The sequence below is a fragment of the Octodon degus genome, unplaced genomic scaffold, assembly GCF_000260255.1.
Source record: "Octodon degus isolate 3935 unplaced genomic scaffold, OctDeg1.0 scaffold00061, whole genome shotgun sequence".
NCBI lineage: Eukaryota > Metazoa > Chordata > Mammalia > Rodentia > Octodontidae > Octodon > Octodon degus.
This window is the reverse complement of record NW_004524637.1, coordinates 4,130,162-4,152,481: the sequence shown is the minus strand read 5'-3', so window position 1 is coordinate 4,152,481 and position 22,320 is coordinate 4,130,162. Positions and strand designations below refer to the sequence as shown.

Sequence of the window (22,320 nt, the reverse complement as noted above, 5' to 3'; positions counted from 1 at the left end):
GTCATGTTTAGGAAAGTCCATCTTGAAACCACAATGCTAAGTGAAATAAATCAGACCCAAGACTAAATATTGCGTGCTTTCTCTTACATGAGAAACCCCAAATACAAATAATCTAAAAAGCAGAACTGAAGTTAGATGACAGGAAACAGGGAGCTAAAAGTGTGGAGATGAGAGGGGACCTGCGATGCAAGGACGGCGGAAGCAAGGGGAAAAGCAAAAGTGATTAAGACGCAGCACCCATGCGCCCATCTGGACTGCGTTTAGTGTCTGTCCCAAACTCACACTAATAAAAAGGGGAAGCAGTAGAGCTGGGGGAGGGAAGGGAGTGCAGGTGGCCCAGCAGGTGTGCATGCACTGACCCGCCGCAGGGAGCCCGCTCACACGCAGAGCCCAGGCTCCAAGGAAGAGGATTGAGGCAATGGAGTGCGGGCCTCACACCGCAGGGCACAGGGATCAGCACCTAGCTGAGCCTACCAAGACAGCGGCACCAAAGCAGTCTTAAGTGTCTCATACATGCCAAGGCGTCCCAGACCAACACACACTCCCGGAAGGATGCAGACTCACCAAAGCCAGCAATGTCCAGGACCCCGATAAAATAGGAGGACGTCTCGAAAGGGAAACACTGATTCACTCTGTTCACCACATGGTCGAAGAGATGGCTGTAGACAGTCTTGGCCAGCGCGTCTCGGGCATTGTTTGCTTGCTCCACCTTCAGAGGGACCCTGGAAGAAAGGAAGAGGAGACCCTGCCAGAGTGTGCTGCGCGGAGCCAGATGCCCTGGGCCAGACTCTCAGAGCCCAGAGCCTCGGAGCACACTCCTGAGACCCTCAGACCCCAGGGCCATGAGACCAGCACAGCGGAGGGGGCTGAGGAGAAAGCCGAGAAGGCCCGCAGGCACTTGCTGCACCCAGGGCTGAACTCTACTGGGGGCGAACTGGCTGCAGGCTTTAGGCTTCACTCTCCACGCTGACCACGAGAAAATTACTTAGAGCAATGATCTTCTCTTTGACTTTCTTGAATGCAAAAGAAACTTTAATTCAAGATGACTTTAATTTTAATAGTTTATTAGCTTGTTTAGGGAAAAGTTCTTATCTTAGAATCTGAGCTGCCTGACTCCACCACATAACTAGGGCCACGGCACAACGTATCGGGCTTGCAGAGACAGCTACACAGCTCTTCCTCAAGGAAAAGGAGTCTCGTGAGCAGAGACTGGGACGGAGAATTGTGAACTCCCAGGCTGTGGCACCCTGAAAAGCACAGCCTGGGCAGGGGGCCTAAAAGAAAAAGGCGGGTCTGATTTTTGTTTCAAGGGGCATAAAGAGGATTATTAGGCAGAATTGAAAACACAAGTTTGAATACTGAGATTCCCATGTCATCCCAGAAAGAACGGCTTTCATCAAGAAATCAACCAATGACAAATGCTGGAGGGGCTGCAGGGAAAGGAGCCCTTCTCCACTGTTGGTGGGCATGCAGGCCGGTGCAACCACTGTGGAAATCAGTGTGGGCACCCTCAGAACGCTGGGGCTGGAGGGCCTTCCACCCAGCTGGTCCCCTCCTGGGGCTCTTTCCAGAAGAGTTCAATGCGCCTTACCCTAGAGACACATGCACACCCTTACCACAGCAGCACAGCCTTATCCTGGCTGCCCACCAACAGATGAATGAAAAATGAAAATGTGGTATTCATAGACATGGAGTACTGCGTGGCTATAAGGCAGAATCGACCTGAGTCATTTGTAGGTAAACAAATGCACCTTAAGCCCATAATTTTAGAAATAAATCAGGCACACAAGGTTGAATAGCACACTTTTTCCTGTGTAAGAGACCTAACATGCATAAAGGCCAAACAGGACAGGTACTTGGAAGTAGGAAGAACGAGCTCGTGCAATGGGGGAGGGGGGCAGGGGAGGGAAAACAGAGACGGCTGTCGGGGGGAAGGAAGGAAGGAAGGCTGAAGGGAGGGGAGAGAAGAGCCCTAGGACACAAACACCTACAAGCTCCTCACACTGAACATGATCAGTGTGCATGGTAAATATGTACTAAAAAAATAATTACAGGGCTGGCCAAATAGCTCAGCAGATTAAAGTGGTTGCAAGCAGACGTGAGGGCCAGGGGTTCAATCCCCGGGCCTGCTGTGCCAGCGCCCCGGGCACACTGAAGCAGCAATTGAGACTGGGTGTGGTGGTGCCCACCTGTAATCCCAGCTCTTGGGAGGCTGTAAACAGGCGGATCAGTACAAGTCTGATCTAGTAGTGAGACCCTGAACATCCTGTAGAGCCCTCCCTAAAATACAAAAATAATAATAATAGTAATAGTAATAATAATAATAAAAAGAAATTACACCAAGTTTAAAAATAAAAATAGAAAACATGCTTGAAATAGAGTGTGGGCCCTCCAGAGAGGGGTGCTATGGCCTGGAATGGGGGGTATTTCTATGCTGGAGGGCAGAACTCTGTGGACTCTGTCAACCTAGAGTCTGAACTGGCTCCACAGGAGAAAATCAAGGCCAGCGGAAAATCAAGAAAGACCAGGCGTGTCCTTTCACATGTGCCGGGACACCCTACTGTGGAGGAGAAGCAGGCGCCAGCTCACTGTCTTCCTTGAGGCCAAGGTTCTGCCCAAACAGTCAGAGTTGGAGCCATTCTTACAGCTCAGTGAGCTCAGCCCCGTACTGAGCGCCGCTACACTGTGCCTTTCGCTGCCCACAGCAGAAGCTTTTCTGGAGTGAGCTTCACGTGGCCATCCCGTTGGAAACCCTAAGAACTGCCTGGGAAGAAGTGGGAATCTGTGGGCGCTCCTAGCCCTCCGGGCCTTGGCTAGGGTCAGGCAAAGGCAGGCCTCTCTCAGCCACATGGGAAACGGCCTCCTGTTCCCAGGGGCTCAGACGAGGGGTGCAGAGGGCCCCACTGAACCCCCACGGCTCCAAGCCCCACCAGGCCCACTGCCGGGCATCAGCGAGAGGGAGCCGAAACCAAGCAGGTGGGCGCAGTGGGAGGGAGCGAGCGGGTAACCCGAGGCCCGAGAGCCGAGGCTGGGCAGAGACCTGAGAGCCGAGACCCGAGAGCCAAGGCCGGGAGGAGACAGGGCCAGCTGGTGCTTCCCCCGGCCGCCTCCAGGCCCTACGCTTCCCCCTCCAGGCCCTTCCCTCGTGACAACCCCCCAAGCCTGAGCAGTGGAGCTGGTTGTCCACTTCCTGAAATCTCTAAAGGGAAGAATCTTTCCTTCAAGTTATTTTCCTGAGGTATTTGGTCACAGAGCTGAAAAATGAGTAACTCGTGTACTGTTCTCTAAACTCCCTACAGAGCTTTTCTTTATGATAATAATTTAGAATAGAAAAAAAATCAGGCTAAGCATACCTTCCTAATGTCTCTAAAAGTATAAGAGGTAGCAAAACTTTTTATTTGCTGAAAACTTTTAAAAAATCTTTAGTTAGGTGAGGAGGCACGCATATAGGAGGCTGAGGCAGGAGTACTGATTTAGAAATTAAAGGCTCTCCTGAGAAACCTAACCAGGCTCACTCTCTTAATAGATAAAAAGCTGGGTGCAATCCCAGCACTCAGAAGACTGAGGCAGGAGGATCGTTGCGAGTTTGAGATCAGCCGGGCCAGAAAGTGAGCTCAAGGCCAGCCTGAACTGCATGGTGAGACCCTGGTCTCAAGAAGACCAAAGAAAGAAAAATAAATAAATATAAGAAAATAAATGAAACAAAAATATTTTATTGTTAAAAGAAAATATTTGTATTTCTGAAATAAACCATGTGTTCAGCCTGCCTTATTTGGCAATGGAAAGAGGGACCTGACCTTTTTTCTTACAAACAAAGCCTAAATACCATTTTTACTCTATAGTACAAGAAACATAAATGTACAAAGTGTAGGATACTGAGCCCAAACAGTTCAATACCTTGGCATAATCTAGAAGAAGCCCTTGGTTGCTGATTTTAAAAATCTAGGCTGGGCCTTTATTTGTTTTCCAATTGCAATTCCCTCTAAATGAAGAATTCTATGGACAAGAAGAAATTCCATTTGCTAAATATTCTACTAAAGTGAGTTCCACTTAGTAAGTCTTAGTTCTTTTCATTTGCATGGAAGTTACTTTTAAAATAAAATGGCCCACTGCCTAAAACAGGCAGATATTTATATAATGAACTCGCCCTTGTCCAGTTACACAAGTGTAAACCTGCCTTTTACCTTATAAATTTCAAATCTGTGCACATAGAATAATGTTTTTTTAAAAAATTCATTTTATTTTTATTTATTTAATTTATTTTCATTGTGTTGTTGATACAAGTCTTACTATGCAGCTTGGGACTCACAGTGATCCTCCTGTCTCAGCCTCCCTAACCCTGGGATTATAGGCATGCATCACCATACCCAGTTTCAGCGCTGGCACAGCACACCCAGGCTTCCAGGGCCTGCATGGCATGCAGTACCAGGGATTGGACCTCAGTCCTTGCACTTACCAGGCAGGTGCTCAGACCTGCCAAGCTATCTCCCCAGCTCATAAAACCAACTTTGAGTCATGCAAGCCTCTATGTATTTATATGTCAGATAACTGAAATCAACCATACACAATTTTGATCTACCAACCACAGATTTAAACTACTAAAATGCAAAAGAGGGACATTTAAAAAAAAAAAAAATCAACCTGAAATCTCAGTATTCTCAAAAAACTTTTCCCTGGACAGACTGCAAGGCAAGGAGTGGTCAAATAGCTAAACGAACTAAAGCGCCTGCTTGGCAGAGTGTAGCAGCCAGGTTTGATCCCTGTGAGCCGTGCCAAGCTCCGCCCCGGGGAGCACTGAGACAGGGATTGAGACTGTGCGTGGTGGCGCGTGCCTGTAATCCCAGTGCTTGGAGGCTGAAAACAGGAGAATCACTACTAGTCCAACTTATGTAGTGAGACCCTATAGACCCTGTACCAAATATATAAGAATAAACAAACAAACAAACTGCAAGGCAAGGTTTTGTAAAGCCAGGAGTGTGGAAACTTACTTTATAACTGTGCCTTTGGTGCCCCCTGCTGTTGTTAGCATAACTCTCGTGGTCAAACTTACTCGAAGGTCATCTTGGTCCAAACCCAGTAACTCAGCACAATATTCTAATGACTGAGTAGATTTGTTCTTCAGATTGCAACCACCTAGTAAAATATATTTTAATTGGAAGTTAATAAATCTTATTTAAACCAGGCTTTACGCTTAGAATTAAACCTCACTTCTACAAAATTATCAGACAGACCAGACTTTCTTGTAACTCTCACCAACCATCAGCAGACCCTCTTGTGCCACAGCTGAGAGCCTAGACCAGGAAAGCCCAGGGCCAGCAGCGCCCGGGTCTGCACTGTGGCCTTCCATGGTTCAGCCGTGTGTCGTGCAGTACAGTCCAACAGCACCGTGTAGAAAATCCCAGAAATAAACAACTAGCAAGAGGTCGTAAGCCCTTCTGAGCATCATGACGGAATCCTGCGCCACCTTTCCAGGGACCCAAATCGTCCCACTGCTTGGTGAGTTCACGCTATCATTACATAATTTTAAAAAAGCTTATTACAAAAATTCATTTAAATATAGCTTTTTTATTATTATTAACTTTAGTGAATAAGGAGGCACTAGGAATCGAACTCAGGACATTGTGCTTGTCAGCCAGGTGCCTGTCGCTGAGCTATATTCCGAGCTGAAATACAGCTTTTTTATCATATGCTAATTTTCTTATATAACCCCAGGAATTATGAAAGCTAAGAAAACCATTTTTAAATAGTAATGTAAGGATTTCATGTCACTCCCTTTCCAAAAATATTCTTTGTGCATATTTAAACTATGTGGCCACAGTACATACATGTCTGGTACACGATATCTCAGACACACAGGCAGCCCCAATAGGTATATTCTCCCCTCCAGCATGCAGAAGGCCTTTTAAGTGACTGTTAATGGCCTTATTACTGAAGCACAAACTTTCCAGTAAAATAATTATAAAAATAGTGAATTCCTTTTTCCTTTTTTTTTTTTTTCCTTTTTCCAAATTGATGAAATATACTGCAACGAATGGTTCTAATTAAAGAACCTATTTGGAATGATAGGAGTAATAGTAAAGACTAAATTACCCTTAACTATTCTACTTATTTGTTTGCTTTAATATATTAGGTTACAATGCCTACAGGGTCTCACTACACAGATCAGAATTGTAGTGATCCTCTTGTTTTCAGCCTCCCAAGAGTTGGGATTACAGACATGCACCACCATGGCCAGCTTCAGTCACTGTCACAGCAGGCCCCAGGGCGGGGCCGGCACTGCACGCCAGGGATCAAACCCTGGTCCCTACGTCTGCCTGAGCAGGTGCTTTAGTCTGCTGAGCTATCTGGCCAGACCTCAAAACCTTAGCTATTTTAAATTAAAACAATCCAATGTATTAATCTCTTCCCCTGCTCCCTTCTAGTCTTTCCTCCAACAGAAGCAACCTGCAGGAGAGAGGAGGCAACGTGCCCCACCCCTCTAACACCAGTGCCGTCCGACTGCCTGGCCAGAGCCACATCTGAGACACTGCACAGAAACGTGTATCGCAGGGCAGGTGCAAGCCCATCCACCACAAGACTCAGCAGGCTGGGGCAATAAGGGACAATGATTGCGAGCACCTGAGAGATGCCATCCGTCACTGCTAAGGACACTTCCAAGTGCGTTAATTACTGCACACTGAAACCCTTCTCATGTTGCTGAGTCTTACATGCACATGCATATAACAATGCTAAGGAACAAATGAAACTCACAGTAACATCCACTGAACTTGCAAAATATGTTCTCCAATTACTCAAAAAAAAACCCTCAATATTTAATGCACATTTAAAGATAACCGAATTTTGCTTGAATCGCTTTCATTTTAAAGAGGAAGTCATCTTCCTTCCTTCCTTCGCATCTGCTCCTTACAGCGACTGCAATGTGCCAGCCCAAGCCCCCAGCTCACTGTCTGAAGGCTGAGCTGGTCTCCTCCTCTTTGCAGCCTGAGGCCAATCCCTCCCAAGGGTCACCAGGGGGCCGAGGCACGGCGACACAGTCTGACGTAGGAGCACATGCGCTCCTCTGTTACGCGGCACTGTCTCACCTGGTGAATTCACAGGACGCTAACTCTGAAAGTCAGGCGACGGCCCACAATGCTCAGCAGCCTGGGGTCCACAGGCCAACTACTGCAGTTCCCACCTAAGGTCACCACAGACCAGAACCAGCCCTCACACCTGACACATCATCAACCACACAGTTCTCAAGTCCTCCATGGGCTCCACTTCAGTAACACTTCAATTGTGATTCTATTTAACATGAAATACAGACTAGGAAGATTCTGCACAGAGCAGACTTTTTTTTCAGGTCTCAGAATTTGAGCCCAAGACCTCAAGAACTCTATGCAAGTGCTGCATTGCTGAGATACAATCCATGCCAGGCAGACTTCCAAGCTTCCTTCGACCTTCTGCACAGCCCCTTTCTCTTCTCATAGGTGTAATGTCATGAGGTACTTTACTTCAAAAGCACTTCTAATGGATTAGCTTGCTTTGCAAATAGACACAAAACCAAGGCTCAGGGCCAGGAAGATAGCTCAGCAGTCTGAACGTCTGCCTGGCAAGCACAAGGACCTGGGTTCGATCCCTAGTATCACATGCTGTGCCAGCCCGGGATCCAGCTGGCCACTGAAACCAGGTATGGTGGTGCACATCTGTAATCCCAGCACTGGAGAGGCTGAGACAGGAGGATCACTATGAGTCTGAGCTGCATAGTGAGACCCTGTACCAAGTATATACATAAATAATCAAAGATTTTTTAAAAACCAAGGCTCAAAGAGCCTCAGGACCTGACACAGAAACCTGAGTTCCCAGACTGCGGCAAGAGTTCATCAATGCAGGCTCACTCCTCCTCTCTACAGCCAGGCAGTGAATGTCGCAGCCTTTGCAGGACACCGTCTGGGGTCTCATGGCTATACTGTGTCTCAGAAGACGCTGTAGATGCTACACGTGCTGGCCAGACATGGCTACAGGCCTACTTTGCCAATCCCGTACTCCTGAATCAAAGTTAGAATCACATGAAGTCTTACTGCTCATTAGAAATCGAAGCATAGGAATAGAAAAAGCTACCATCCACCAGGCATTTAGATACTCTTCAATTTCCATAAGAACGAAAACTGTAACTTACTTTCATCTCCCATGACCACGGACTTTAACCCAGGGCCTTGACACTCAGCTGTATCCCTAGCCCTCTTTTTCTTTACTTTGAAACAGAATCTTGCTAAGTCACTACATTGCCCACACTTGAGCTTGAATTTGGAATCCTCTGGCCTCAGCCTCCAAGAGTGCTGGGATTACAGGCACGCGGCACCACATCCAACTACACAAGCTTTTATGTATTAAATGATCTTAACCAACCAACTGATCCAAATTTAGACTGAACCAGAAAATGTTCCCAAAAAAACGTTAGCAGATGACAGAGAATTAATCTGTTAATTATTAAAATAATTTTAGTTGGAAAGTGTAACTGAATATGACCCCAGTAGTCAGAGCTACTGGTTTTATTCAAACCAAAGTTCACAATTAAGCATCTGATTTGCCAGATTCATTGTATACCCCCGTATGTTCTAGAAACTTCTAGAAAGTTTAACAAACCTGCAAGAAATGACAGGAATTCTAATTTTATTCCTCTAAAACAGAACAAAACCAAACCTGAAGTGCTGCCCGCTTCTTCAAAATCAATATTGCCAAGGTGCAAGACCCCGGCCACAACGCGGAACAGGTCGAGCTTCTCCTCGTCGCCCAAGCCAATCTTCCGCATGGCTGTACACATGCGGACAAAGTCCCCGTGGTCATCTAACAGAGGGTCTTTCAAGGAGCCTGCCTTAAGATACTGCAGGACAAACAGATAACAGTTAACTGGTCTTATATAACTTAGTAAAGGAGAAATATTGCATCAGGTCTATTTAATATAAAACATGCAAAAATAAAATTTATTGAGAGAAAACCTTAGGCATTTTCTAGCATATCTGAAAATTTACTGAAAGTATTCAAAAGACCTCTATGTCTTAAAACTACATGTAAAGTTTACAGATATTTCCATAAAATTTTGAATTAGAAGAAGGAATGATACAATTTGTGATTAAATTTTAACTTTAACTCCGGGATATTAGATAGAGATATAAGTTCAGAGAAAGGAGAAAATATCTGTGGTTGCAATGAGCATCCTCAGATCATGAAGCACTGAGGTGGTAGTAACGGTAATTTAATTATTTCACAATTTGAGACAATTCCAAAACAGCACATTGTGCCCTAATACCTTTAAATACACACAGAATTTTGTCAATTAAAAACAAATGAAGAATGGTTAAAACTAAAACATTTTACCCTAACAATTAGCATTCCACTACTGTAAGTTAGGTTAACTCGCCCCAACCACACCAGTGTTAGGAGGAAGCATACACCAGGCAGAATAATACGAACTGCAGGCCAGAGAGTGTTTTTAACCTTTCTGTGTAAGTGCATATGGGGCCAGATGTATTAGTACACACATAATCAGTCTAGGAATTCATATAACTTAAAATATTTCAGAGAGAAAAAAAAGAGATCTGCTTTCTATCCTAAAGGAACTTTCATATGAAACATTCGTTTATTAGAACCTAGAAAAACTGAGAAGAAAAGAAGAAAGCCCACAAAAACTAGAAAGAGAAACATGAAAGGTTACTGGGCATAGCATAAATATAGTCTAGGAATTTTCCAGAACTTGAGAGTGACGGCATTAAAATCAGGAAACACAGCATCACCATATTCAGCATTAAAGCTGCCTTGAGGTATTTTCCTCAAGAGTGAACAAGTGCTTACCAGCTGAAGCTGTGACTGTCTTTCCACAATATTCTTTCTCCTAATCTGTTCTGGGTTTTTGTAGTCTGAGGATTAAAGCCAGGGCCTTCACATGGAACTACATTACTAGCCCTTTTTAAAATTTTGGGCAGGGTCTCATGCTGCTAAACTGCCCCAGCGAGGCTCAAATTGGTGACGCTCCTGCTTCAGCCTTCCACAGCACTGGGACCATGGCACATGCCGCCACTGCGCCCAGTCCACGAAAGTCTTTAAAATGATCAATTATGTGTGAAATTTCTGGAAAATGTCTAAAACATGGAATCCATTTTACTCTTAAAAAGAAGCAAAGGAAACAATCACATGCAGCCAGAGCTAGTAGAAAACACAAATGCAGGATTCTTAGTTTGCAGTGGAATATCTGCTTCACTTCAAACTTGTTTCTAATCAGATGTTAACAAATGCACGCTATGTGGCAGACTAAAAATACTGCATCCTCTTAAAAATCACACACAACTTAAAGACATTCAAACGAAATCAGGCAAAGGTTTGATTAGTCAAATGATCACCTCTTCCTCCTGGTAAAGATGACATGGAAAGTGATGAAAACATCATTAATGCAGTGTTCAGCTACATCCACCACACGCACACACAGGTAGGACTTCGGACACCATCCCTGACTCCAGCACAAGGGCTCATACCTCCTCTGGGGAGGGTGGCCAGCCTCCGCCCTTCTTCTAGCTTTTACACCCAAAGCTCACATTCATGTACATACACATTCATCTATCTGTCTTTGTAAACGTGTAAAATGTGCATTCTCTGCTTCAGGACAGCTATACTGCCCTAAAAACATCTTGATTGTCTCAGTGGGAAGAATACAATTTCTATATTTTTTATGTCTTTTAAATGCATGGTCTTGAGGCCGGGGAGATAGCTCAGTAGAATAAGCGCTTGCCTGGCAAGCGCAAGAGCCTAAATTCAATCCCCAGTTCCACAAATAAATAAATGCATGGTCTTACCAAGACAAAGAAAGATGTCACAATGAATACTAATGTTGTTTTTTAAAACCCCAACCCTGGCTGCAACATACTTCACGACTGCAGGTATCTGTGTCTAAAATAGTACACACAATGTTGACTTCAAAAGATTATCTGCAGTCTTATTTGCTTAGAATCTGAAATGATGCCACTATGTCTTCCCATTTGTCTATATAAATATAATAAAGACAAAAATTCATCTTACCCACTGGAAGGAGTCAAAATAGCTAGTTCACACATGTAGAAGACTCAAAAACTAACTACAATAAAAACTTGTTCAATTAAATATCAATATAAATCATTTAATAAGATTAATAAAGGCAACAGTAAGTATTAACCATAACTATTCCTGACTTCATTTTCATAATTCAAGCCCCTTGTATAGATATAATTTAATTCTACTTAAACACGACAATTTAAAATATATAAAGATTTAACATTTTTAAAAGTAATGCTTTACTATAATACAGTTAATTACTCTTAGGAATATATATATATATATATATACATTTAGTACAAGGTCTCATTATACAGCTCACTTGTGGTGATCCTCCTGTCTCCGCCTTCTCAGCGCTGGGATTACAGACATGCGCTGCCATACCTGGTCTCAGAGGCCAGCTCAACATGCCCGGGGGTGGGGCCAGTGTGGCATGTGGTGCCAGGGATTGAACCCTGGTCCCTGTGCTTGCCTAAGCAGGCGCTTAGGAAGGGAATTATTCAATGAGCCCAAAATACAACCTTTACATAATATACTCCAGAACATAATGGGGTAAAGAGAGATCCTATCATACATAGGCAGTCTTTCATGAGAATCCATGATCCATTTCTTGCTGGTCTCAAATCTCATCCAAACCTTGAAGTAGACAATAAATTAAAGACATATTTTACACTTTTCCTAAACAGGTCATGTGAAAGGAAGTTCCAGTGTGCTAACAGATGTTGCTTACTAGGTAATTCGAGCTTCACCCTAGAATCAGATTGAAAGGCAAGCTCTGAAGCTCCACAGGTGCCACCAGGGGACACAGGACTGCACGAGCAGGGCTTGAATGAGGATGACAAGCTGAGAAGCAAGATTCTTATTTGGGCTCCAAAGCAAGCATGTTTCTTTCAGCATAATCTGTTTGCATTAAGGTTGTGTTTGTGTGTGTGTGTGTGTGTGTGTGTGTGTGCGCAGGGTCTCACTACGCAGCTCAGACTCACAGTGATCCTCGTGTTTTCAGCCTTCCCAGTGCTGGGATTACAGGGGCGCACCACCACGCCCAGACTTGCATTAAGAATTTTAATTTTTAGGGCCCGGGAGATGGCTCAGTGGAATAAGCACTTCCCTGGCAAGTGCAAGGGCCTGAGTTCAACCCCCGGTTCCGCAAAAAAACAAAACCCAAAAAAAGAGAATTTTAATTTTTAAAAAAGTCTACTATACCTCAGGACTTTTTCGATTCTGTGAGATCTGTTTGTCGGTTTCTTTGTTAGCAAAGTACCTGGTGCAGCCTCGGTTTAAATACTACGACAAGAAAATACAAATATGATTAACATATTTGATCCACAGAGAATACAAAAGAAAATACAGTTTATCACACAGCGTCAGACACACTGAATTTCTACACATGAGCACTCATCTCTCAAAATCAAGAAAGAGGGGAAGAGGGGCTAAAGGGAGGGCAGGGGAACAGGGAAAAGAGAATCTAGCTGTATCGTGTACACACAAAAATTCCCCAGGACGAATGCGATCACTATGTACAGCTAAAATGCACCAATAAACTTAACTTTTAAGAAATCAATACGTCTATATTTCATAAACACTTAATCCAACAAATAAAATAAAGATATTTAAAAATCCTAATTTCCGGAAGTAGATTAAATGTAATGATTTAAAATAGTAAAATCAACACTATAATCTCCTACTTTTAAGATTGCAATTTCTAATATACAGACAATAATGAAAATCACCTTCTCATGAAACATGCAGACTCTTAAATAAGGGAACACAGGATGGCTTAATATTTCAGTACCTTGAATTCTGAATAATTAAGGAATATCATCCTTTATTTCTTAGTTTTACTGTTCCTCAAAATAGGACTTTCACATTTATTGACAATTAACAGAGACTATTTATAAGTTGCAGCATTTGCTTTACAGATCAAGTATTTCAGTTGTCTTATTTCAGTATTTGCACTGGTCACCCAAAGCACTGCAAAAGCTAAGTGCTTTCAAAACACAGGACAAAGGAGCCCACTGGATGAAAATACAGGCTGCGAACTTTAGACCTCAGATTTCTGTACTACTACGTTCGCTTGGTAAAGTATATGCAAATATTCCAAAATCCCAAACTCCAAGCCCTGGCTTTTTCTGGGCTGGTTTGTTTTCGTGAGCTACAGTCTCCCCACGCACGTCAGGCAGGCCTTGAACCCCAGCTGCCTGGTGCTCCCAAGTGTCAGCACTCCCAGGAAACAACAGCACCTTGGCCCCAGCCACTTCAGATAAAAGGTACTCTCCTGTGACATACTGTCACAGAGAGAGCCTACTACAGTGCGCCCACTGTGCGGAGTCCGGAAAGATATGCACAGGAAATCAAAGGGAATAAATAGTTTAAATATATTGGCTTCCCTTAACTCAGGTCACTAGGATTCCACTACAAAACAGCATAAATTACGAGATAAATTTTGGATACACATATATATGTATTTGGATAATTTATAGGACAGCTATTTTAAGTGACCAATGCATCTATCACTCCCCTTCCATATAATTAAATACTAAAATACAGCAAGATCCGACAGTAACATCACAGGATTTTTTCTTCCCTGAATCTTTAGGGTTAAAAAAAGGAGAAGGAATATAAGGCTAGTACGCATTTTCAACTATTATTTCAAAAACAAGCTCTCCTTAGTAGGGTAATTATAACTTAAACATAAAGTCAAAACAAATGTTTTACTTGCTAGAAAGTGTTTTATCTCTCAAAGCTAAGATTTCATTCAAATGTTTGACTTACCATTAGACCTAATTAGTCTCTGGCCTAACACTGTACAGGGGCCAGCATTCAACCCTGACGATGGCAAAAACTTAAAGACCCAGAAAGATACTTGTTTCTTGCAATTACCTACATCAGAAAGCTGTAACCAGTCCTACCACTCACATTCTCCCTAGCCAGCTTTCATTATACTGAAGGATGTTTGTACCACTACAGCAGACACTTCCATAAAATATGAAAAATATTTTAAAACTTTTAATAAGAGGGGCATTTTAAATCTTTTAGTAATTACAACACAGAACATGTGTAGCCATGATAAATATTTCCAAAAAGGTGGATTTCAGGGCCAGCCAGACAGCTCAGCAGATTAAAGCACCTGCTAAGGCAGGCTCAGGGACCGGGTTTGATTCCCAGCATGCGTGCCAGGCCCGCCCCCAGGGCGCACTGAGACAGTGATTGAGCCTGGGTGTGGTGGTGTGCGCCTGAAATCCCAGCGCTTGGCAGGCTGAACACAGGAGGATGACTACGAGTCCGATCTGTGCAGTGAAACCCTGTAGACCCCGTCCTAAATACATTTTTTAAAGTATATTTCTATCATTCTTGCTATGCAAATTTGGATAAAGTAGTGACAAAACAATTCAACTATTTCAGAAGCATGAACCCTACCACGGGGCTTTCACTGGGACCCAATATCCTTTGTCAGGTGTAAGGAGAAAGCTTAACTGTAGAAAAGCAGATGCAGCCAGCCACATCTCCCATCCTATTCAAAGCTGAGCGACTGGGAAGGGGGAGAAGAGAGACCACATGCTGCGGGGAGGGGTGAGTGGGAGCCACACGCGTCTGCCCTCGCGCTGGCCCACCAAAAGGCCTGCGCGTGACAAAGAGTCAGGCCCACTGCTCTGCTTCCCAAAGGCACGGCGCTGGCACGCTGGCATCTCAGTTCACAGGACTCAGAGTAAACTAAATTCCTTTTCTAAACACAGCAGTAGAACCTGCACCTTATATTCTCACAAGGACAACAGCGTCAGCAACTAACTTTGAATTCCAACTAACCGCCAACAGCCGCCCAAGCGCCAAATGGGAGCACACCTGCGTAAGTGCTGGCCAGCCCACATGCTCCCACTCAGGGAGGTGCTGGGCGTTTAGGGCTTACCAGACACATACCACCACTGAATAATCTGATGAAAGTGTTTTTATATTTCTGATCGTCTTATAAAAGTAATGAAAATGTTTGCACTTCTTGATTACCCTGTATTTGAAGGACGGGCACAGGGTTAACACAGACTGCTACACAAGGCTGGATAGAAAGAGATGCATCTACAAAACACAGATAATGTTTAAAAATCTCCAAATACACTTGAATTACTTGAAGTGAAAACCAGCTGTTTGCAAAAACCAATGGATAAACACACAGCAGTCATTAAACGCAATAACAAGCATGTCATGGTTCTCAGAGCCTGCTCCTGCCCAAAGAGGCCCAGCAGAATCACCTGGGGACACACTGGGAGTGTTGTCTCCCTGCCGAGACTGTGTACACCAAGCTGACTACCTGCTCATCACTTCTTGATACTCTACTGCCGGGCCTGACAGTCCACGGACCTCGTCCTCACCTCCCAATGTGCTTCCTTCCTCGGACTCAGAGTAAACTAAAGGTACTCAGAGTACCTTCCTGTCTGCTTCTCCCTGTCGTCTCCAACCGAGAGCCTCTCCATTACCACTGACAATCTCAGTTTCCATCTGTTCCCTGCCCTGAAAACCATCCTCCACAGTGCAGTCCCGGCACCCACCTCGCACTTGGGCCCTCCCCACTACCTCCCACCAAACTCTAGTGCATTTCTTGCCTTTCTTTGTCCATCCTTCTGGCATCTACCAGGAATAGCTTTTGCACCCTTTTCCACCTAGTGAACACGTGAGAACTGCTAAAGAGTCTGACCCAATAAGCCATGCTTGCAGTACGTCTCAGTACTCGCAGGCTGCTACCGCACCCTGGGTGCACGTCTTTCTCATTCAATAGATCAGGCAGACTCGTGTGCTGTTCTCACAGCATGCTAAGTGCTCAGAAACAGGCACTGTGTCTTGAAACTTATGTTTCTAATCCTGGCACAATGCCTGGCACCTAGTGGGTAGGTAATAAGTATCTGTTACTGAAGTGAATTACAGAATAGAACTGATTTCCTTTATTCATATTAACTCCATGACCAATCTTTTTTTTTTACAAGTAAATCAAAGGTAACTTTAAAGCTAGTATTGCCGAATTATTATAAAGTTTTAATTAAGTTTAAAATAATATAGGGGATAACATCTATTCTTTAAGCTGTTGCATTATATATTTTTTCATATAATACTATACAGGTTAGTGTCCCCTATCTGAAATACTTGAAAACAGTGTGTAAGACTTTAGAATTCTTTAATTTTGGAGTATTTGTATCTATTTTCTAGTTAAATATCCCTAATCCCAAAATTCAAAATTCATAGTTTTTTTTAATCTTTTTATTTATCTATTTGGTACAGGTTCTCACTGTGCAGCTTAGACTCACAGTGACTCTCCCGTCTCAGCCTCCCCAGCACTGGGATTACCGGCATGTGTCATCACACCCGATTTCGGTGACTGGAATGGCACGCCCAGAGTTCCAGGGCTGGCACGACATGCGGTAGCAAGGATCAAGCCCGGGTCCTTACGCTTGCCAGGCAGGTACCCTAGGCTGCTAAGCTGTCTCCCCAGCCCCACAAATCACAGGTTTTGAAATAGTGTAGATCTGATTATTTTTGGGTGAGAGACACTCAACCTCCCACATTATAACCCTCAGCAGAAAGCTCTCATGCAGGGATCACCTAGCACATGGCGTAGTCACTTCTCAGCATACGGGGGCAACGACTCGATGCCTATGGATGCTGGATATCCAAATCTGCAGAAATCCGCAGACACCAAGGGCCTTAGGTAAAAGGGCAGAGCAGTACACATGCACAGTCCTGTGTACGGCCTACACATGCCTTCTGGCAAATCCACATCCTCTAGACTGCTTACAGCTAAGATGTGAGCACTACGCAAACGGCCATCATGCTTTCTCGTGGAGCGAATGAGGACAAGCAGTATGACGGGAAAGCCACCGCCTCCCGCCTCCCGGCCTCCCACCCACCCCCATCCCCCAACCTGGCCTCCCCGGGCCCCCACCTGCCTCCCCGGCCCCCCGCCTCCACCCTTCCACCCACAGAGGCAGGAGACACGCAGATTGGGGCCCTGGCTGACTGCAGGTGCTGGATGCTGCCAACGCACACCTGCGCTTCAGAGCCCACTGTGTGAGTTTAGGGATGAAGGCAACTCAGCGTGCAAGCTTGGCTTCCTTCCAACCTACCCGAAAACTGTCCGGCGAGCACAAATGAAGCTTTTCCCTAACATCTTCAGAAGCACCAGCACACAACCTATAAAAGATGTGGTAATTCCTTTCCTCTTTGCCTTGAACACAGATCCGAGATTTCTCAAGAAGATAATGTGAAACGAATCCTCCAACAACTGAGCTCTAGAAAACAAAATGGAGGGGAAAATGCATTTTTCCATTTAGTCTTAAAGCAGATCATAACGATATTAAATTATTTATCTTTTCTAATAAATTTTACCGAAGAGGTTATAGTACTCATCAAATACAGAGGAAAAAACGTAACTAAATATGAGTTTAGTCTACCTACAGAAGTCGCCCTTCCCCGTAAACATCCGCCCTCAGTCTCTCCCCAGGTCCTCTACTCTTCAAGCCTCTGTGGAATCAGGACTGAGAGTGCTGTGCCTCAGCACGAGCGTCACAGCAACCACTCTGGCTGGGAAGAACTAGAAGACAGGAGCTTGTGGTTCCAAACAAAGGACTGGTAAGAGGAGGAAAACACTGCTGACCCTGACACACTGCAGAAATGCCACAGTGTGCCCTTTAAATATACACAATTACTAGCATGTTGGTCAAGACAACACAGAGTGAACTGTGGAAGGGAAAAAAGAGCTATCAGCTTGTATTCAATGATGCCGTGAGATGCAAGATTTGGGTAATAAAGAGCAAAGAAAGCTTTGGATAATCATGGTGAATATATACATTATTCTATCGAAAGTAATAAAAACATCTCAAGGTATCTAGCCTACATATTGCCCAGATTCTAATAGGATGCTCCTGTTTCCCATTATTGGGGCTGTGCCGGACAGCTCAGTTGTTTAAAGCACCGTTTGGGTAAATGCAGGCAGGCTCATAGGACCACAGTTCAATTCCCAGCTCCAGACCTGCTCTTAAGGCAGGCTGAAGTAGCCAAAAAAAACTCCTCCTCAAATTATCAGGGGCCTGTCTATTAGCTCAGTTGTTTCAGCACCTGCTTATGCAAACACAGTTGGGCTCAGGATACCCAGGTTCAATCCCCAGCTCCTCAGGCCTTAACAGATCTGCCCTTAAGGTAGCCTGAGGCACACACACACACACACACACACACACACACACACACAAACACCCTTCCTGTTATCACTACCCAACACACCATCCCCAGACTCGCTTCCACTCACCTTTTCATTGAAATGTATTTCTACAAATTTCCCAAACCGACTGCTATTGTTGTTGCGCACAGTCTTCGCATTCCCAAAGGCTTCTAAGAGTGGGTTAGCTATGAAGAAAGAAATGCAAGTATCTCACCAATAAGTGAGCATGAAAGAAATTATAAAATGACATGTGTAGTGCTTATCTTTAGAAAAAACGCTAGCATATTCTTGAAAATATTCATATAGAGGGAGTACATGATACAAAATCCTACAAGTACTTAATAATTACCCACTATGTTCAAATACTACTGAAAATCACTAAGTTAGAAAACTTAGAATCCAGTTTTAAAAATTACTCATGATGACATTCACAGTTATAACAAGTATATTGATCCTCAAGACTAATGATTATAATAGACAAAATAAAAATATAGGCAAGTTATTACTTACTTTTCTAAAATATTTTTATTGCTATAATCTCCAGATTAAACTTTTTATATACAAATTCAGTTTAAGAAGAGCTTATAGAATTAAGAATGGTTCTCAAAGTCTCAGATGTTATTAGTTACTAGAATCTATACTTAAACTCATCAGAGCCTCAACCCTAAACACTCTTTAGAATTAATCTTATATATTCTCCATCAACCTCCACTGCTTCCTGTAGCATCAATATTTCTTCTGAAGCCTTTTACAGTCCATTTCCTTTATTCCAGCAATGGTAGCAAGCTCAACTGGTCCCCACAAACCCTTTTAAAGATCACTTCTTGGCCATTTCACTTACCACAATAATCTAAAGAGTATTAAAACTAAAAAATGTCACAATACATCCCTTACTCTTCAGATGGGCATGAGAACTGGCGCCAATAAGGTCAGCTAATTCTCAAAGGCCCAGTGCCTGGCTGTTGACAGAAGAGAGCCACAAGCCTCCCAAACTCCCTTGCTAATGACCTACAAAATAATTTAAGTAAAACTGCATGTATGTAAAACATGCCAAAAGAGTAAGAAATGCCCAAAGACAATCACATTTCGCGTGCTGTCACTAACGGGCACACTCCCTAAGCAATGCCAGATCTCCGCGACGACGCGCCGGCCGGCTCTGCAGCGCCCCACTGCAACTCCACGAGGCTGCAGCGACACTCGCAATAATGCCTTCCAGCTTTTCTCGGCACCCTTCACAGAACACAGCACACTGCCCGGAAATGTCAGGCTTGTGTCTCATCTTCAGGTAAGTCAGTCAGAATACTAATTACTGGGTTAGCCCAGAACTTGCTTTATTTATTCAATTTTTTTTTGTACCAGCGGCCCAACGCAGGACCTGGGCTTCCAGCGGTGCTGTGCAGCTGAGTGCATTCCCAGCCTTACTCAGCTTTCAAGGGCAAACTGACTGCCTATTGGGGGCACTAGGGAAGGGCAAAGAGAAAGAGGAAACAGATGCCTAAGGCGCTGCCAGGGCCTCCAGGAAGACCAGCAGACTAAAAGGGCGCCGAGGAGTGGAGACCAGACCCACGAGGAAGGGGCGGCCAGACCACAGGTGCGCGTGCGTGTGAAAAGCGACAGTTCTGGAGCATTCTCGTGACAGCAGTGTGCCGCTGCTGCGAGACTGACAGCCAAGTGCTCATCCCGCTTCCAGGAGGAGGGGAGCGCGCGGGAGTGGTGACCCAGTGTGACCACGGCCTGCCCGGCTGGCTCCACCCTGGGCGCAAGCAAGGACAGCTGAAGGGAATCAGTCACACAGTCCCGCCTGCCAAGGGACACCTGACTGGGAGCAGCGTTCCCGAAAGAGCGGAACACCACAGCGCACACTTCCTCTCCCCTCGTTACACACACAGGGCCCCAGAGAGCAACGGGAGAGGTTCCAATCTTTCTTCATTCAGTGAATGTTTTTTACTTTACAGAAAAAAGGCAAAATGAAATTTGATTAATAAGATAATAGGAGAAAAACAACAGCTTATACGTCGCATATTATCTTGAGTTACTCAGAGTTCAAGATATGGGCAGAGAAATTTCTCCAGTCAGTGCAAGTGCAAACCCTCCTTTTCCATGAACTAAGAGTACAACTAACTCGCACTCGCGCCCTCTCCTTTCCTTTCTACCTCCCCCATCCTAGGTCCTTTCTCCTTTTTAACATCTTCCCATTTCATAGCTAGCTACTGTACACTGTAGACCTCATTTACTATCTCACCTTAGAGAAGCAATACAAGCCCAATGCGTGAGTCCGATTTATTTTACTGACGAGGATGATCTCAAGTTGCATCCATTTACCTATAAAAGTCTCAAGCTGATCATTCTTTAGGGTTGAGCAGCTTACCACTGCATGAAAGTACCACATCTTTTTCATCTAGTCCTCGGTTGGTGGGCATTTGAGTTGTACCCAGGATTGGCTATGAAGATTTGTGCTGTTATAAACATGGGTGCATATATATCACTATAGTATGATGCTTTAATTCTTCTGGGAAAATACTCAGAGAGGGAACAGCTGAATCAAATGGGGCCTCTAATCCTCGTTTTCTGAGGAATCTCACACGACTTTCCAGCGATTGTACCAGTCCACACACCTGCCAACAGTGGAGAAGGCTCCTTCGTCCCCACAGCCTTGCCAGCAGTTGTGACTGATTCATGACAACAGCCATTCTTTCTGGAGTGCAATGAAATTTCAGTGCTTTTAATTTTCATCTCTCAAATAACCAGTGAGGTCGAACATTTTTCATATTTTTGTTTGCCATTTGTATTTCTTCATCTGAGAAGTGTCTATTCATCTCAGATGCCCATTTCTTTAACTCGGATGGTCTTACATTTTATATGTTCTAGATAGAAGTCCTTTGTGTGAGGACAACTGGTAAAATTTTTTCCCACTCCATAGGTTGTTTTTTCATTCTGTTAGCGATTTTTTTTCTCTCTAAAATTTTTTTTTCCAGTAATTTTTTTATTAATTTTATTGACAAAAAAATTGCAATGTGACAGCTTCAAAACAGGTTGGTAGGAGAGTTACAACAATTAATACATTGCATATTGTTGTCTTTGTAGTAGCAGTGATTTCTTTTGATAAAAGGAGATCATAACTGTTGATTCTTTGAAGTATTTCCCTTGAAGCTTGGCAGTTCCAACATGAACTCTCTGCCTACCCCTATGTCTTCACAATTTCTACCCACTTTCTTTTCCTGTAGATTGAATGTCTCTGTTTTAATATTTAGACCTTTGATTCATTCTGATTTTGGTACGTGGTAACAGACATGGATTAGTCTTTGACACACAGAAGGCCGGTCTTTCCAGCACTGTTTAGTAAAGAGGCCATGCTCCTTCCGGTGAGTATGTCTGGCCTCTTTGTCAAAGATAAGGTGGCTGAGTTGTGGCTGCATCTTCTACTGTGCTCTACTTTTCCTCAGGCCTGTTTCTTTGCTCATACCATGCTGATTTTATCACGGTGGCTTTGTAGTATACCTTTAAGTCAGGGATTATGACGCTTCCTGCCTTTCCCTTGTGGTCCAGAATCGCACTTGTTATTCTAGGTCTCTCCTGGTTCCAAATGGATTTCAAGGAGTTTTTTCTCAAGGTCTGTGAGGCTTGCTAACGGTACTATGATTGATGGATATTTATACTATGCAAGAGGCACTATTCTAGGGATGCAGAATACAAAACAGAAATTGCTGCTTCCCAGTATTTATGTACAGTAGGTACATGGGGAGGGGTGAGAATAAGGGAGAAGGTGGCACTGAGAAGAGACTTGTAGGAGATGGGAGAGCCCTCTGCATCTCTAGTTCTGTAGGGGTACTGGAAAACTTCTTGAAAGTTAACCTGAACAGGTACTAAATGATAGAAAATAAAAATAAACAATACCTTCAACAATTCTGTCATCAATATCTTGACCTGTTCCATAAGACTCAGTCAGATACCTGTTTAAAACACAGAATTAAAAACTTGGATGATAATCTGCATAACAGATTCATAAATTTTGGATTATTTAGTACATATAAAACTGAAACCTGTACCAACCTTATAACTTTAAA

General features: G+C 43.9%; 1 protein-coding gene across 1 annotated transcript in view; it reads right to left on the bottom strand.

The window, feature by feature from the left end:
* Positions 1–22,320, bottom strand: part of Myo6 (myosin VI) — a 165,690-nt gene that overhangs the window by 60,729 nt on the left and 82,641 nt on the right. The window contains exons 7-13 of the mRNA XM_023718672.1: positions 22,151–22,206; positions 18,344–18,441; positions 17,166–17,330; positions 12,265–12,345; positions 8,683–8,863; positions 4,989–5,133; positions 565–722 (exon numbers count right to left, since the gene is read on the bottom strand). Of these exons, the coding sequence (XP_023574440.1) occupies positions 565–722; positions 4,989–5,133; positions 8,683–8,863; positions 12,265–12,345; positions 17,166–17,330; positions 18,344–18,441; positions 22,151–22,206 (884 nt within the window). The remainder of the gene's footprint in view (positions 1–564; positions 723–4,988; positions 5,134–8,682; positions 8,864–12,264; positions 12,346–17,165; positions 17,331–18,343; positions 18,442–22,150; positions 22,207–22,320) is intronic.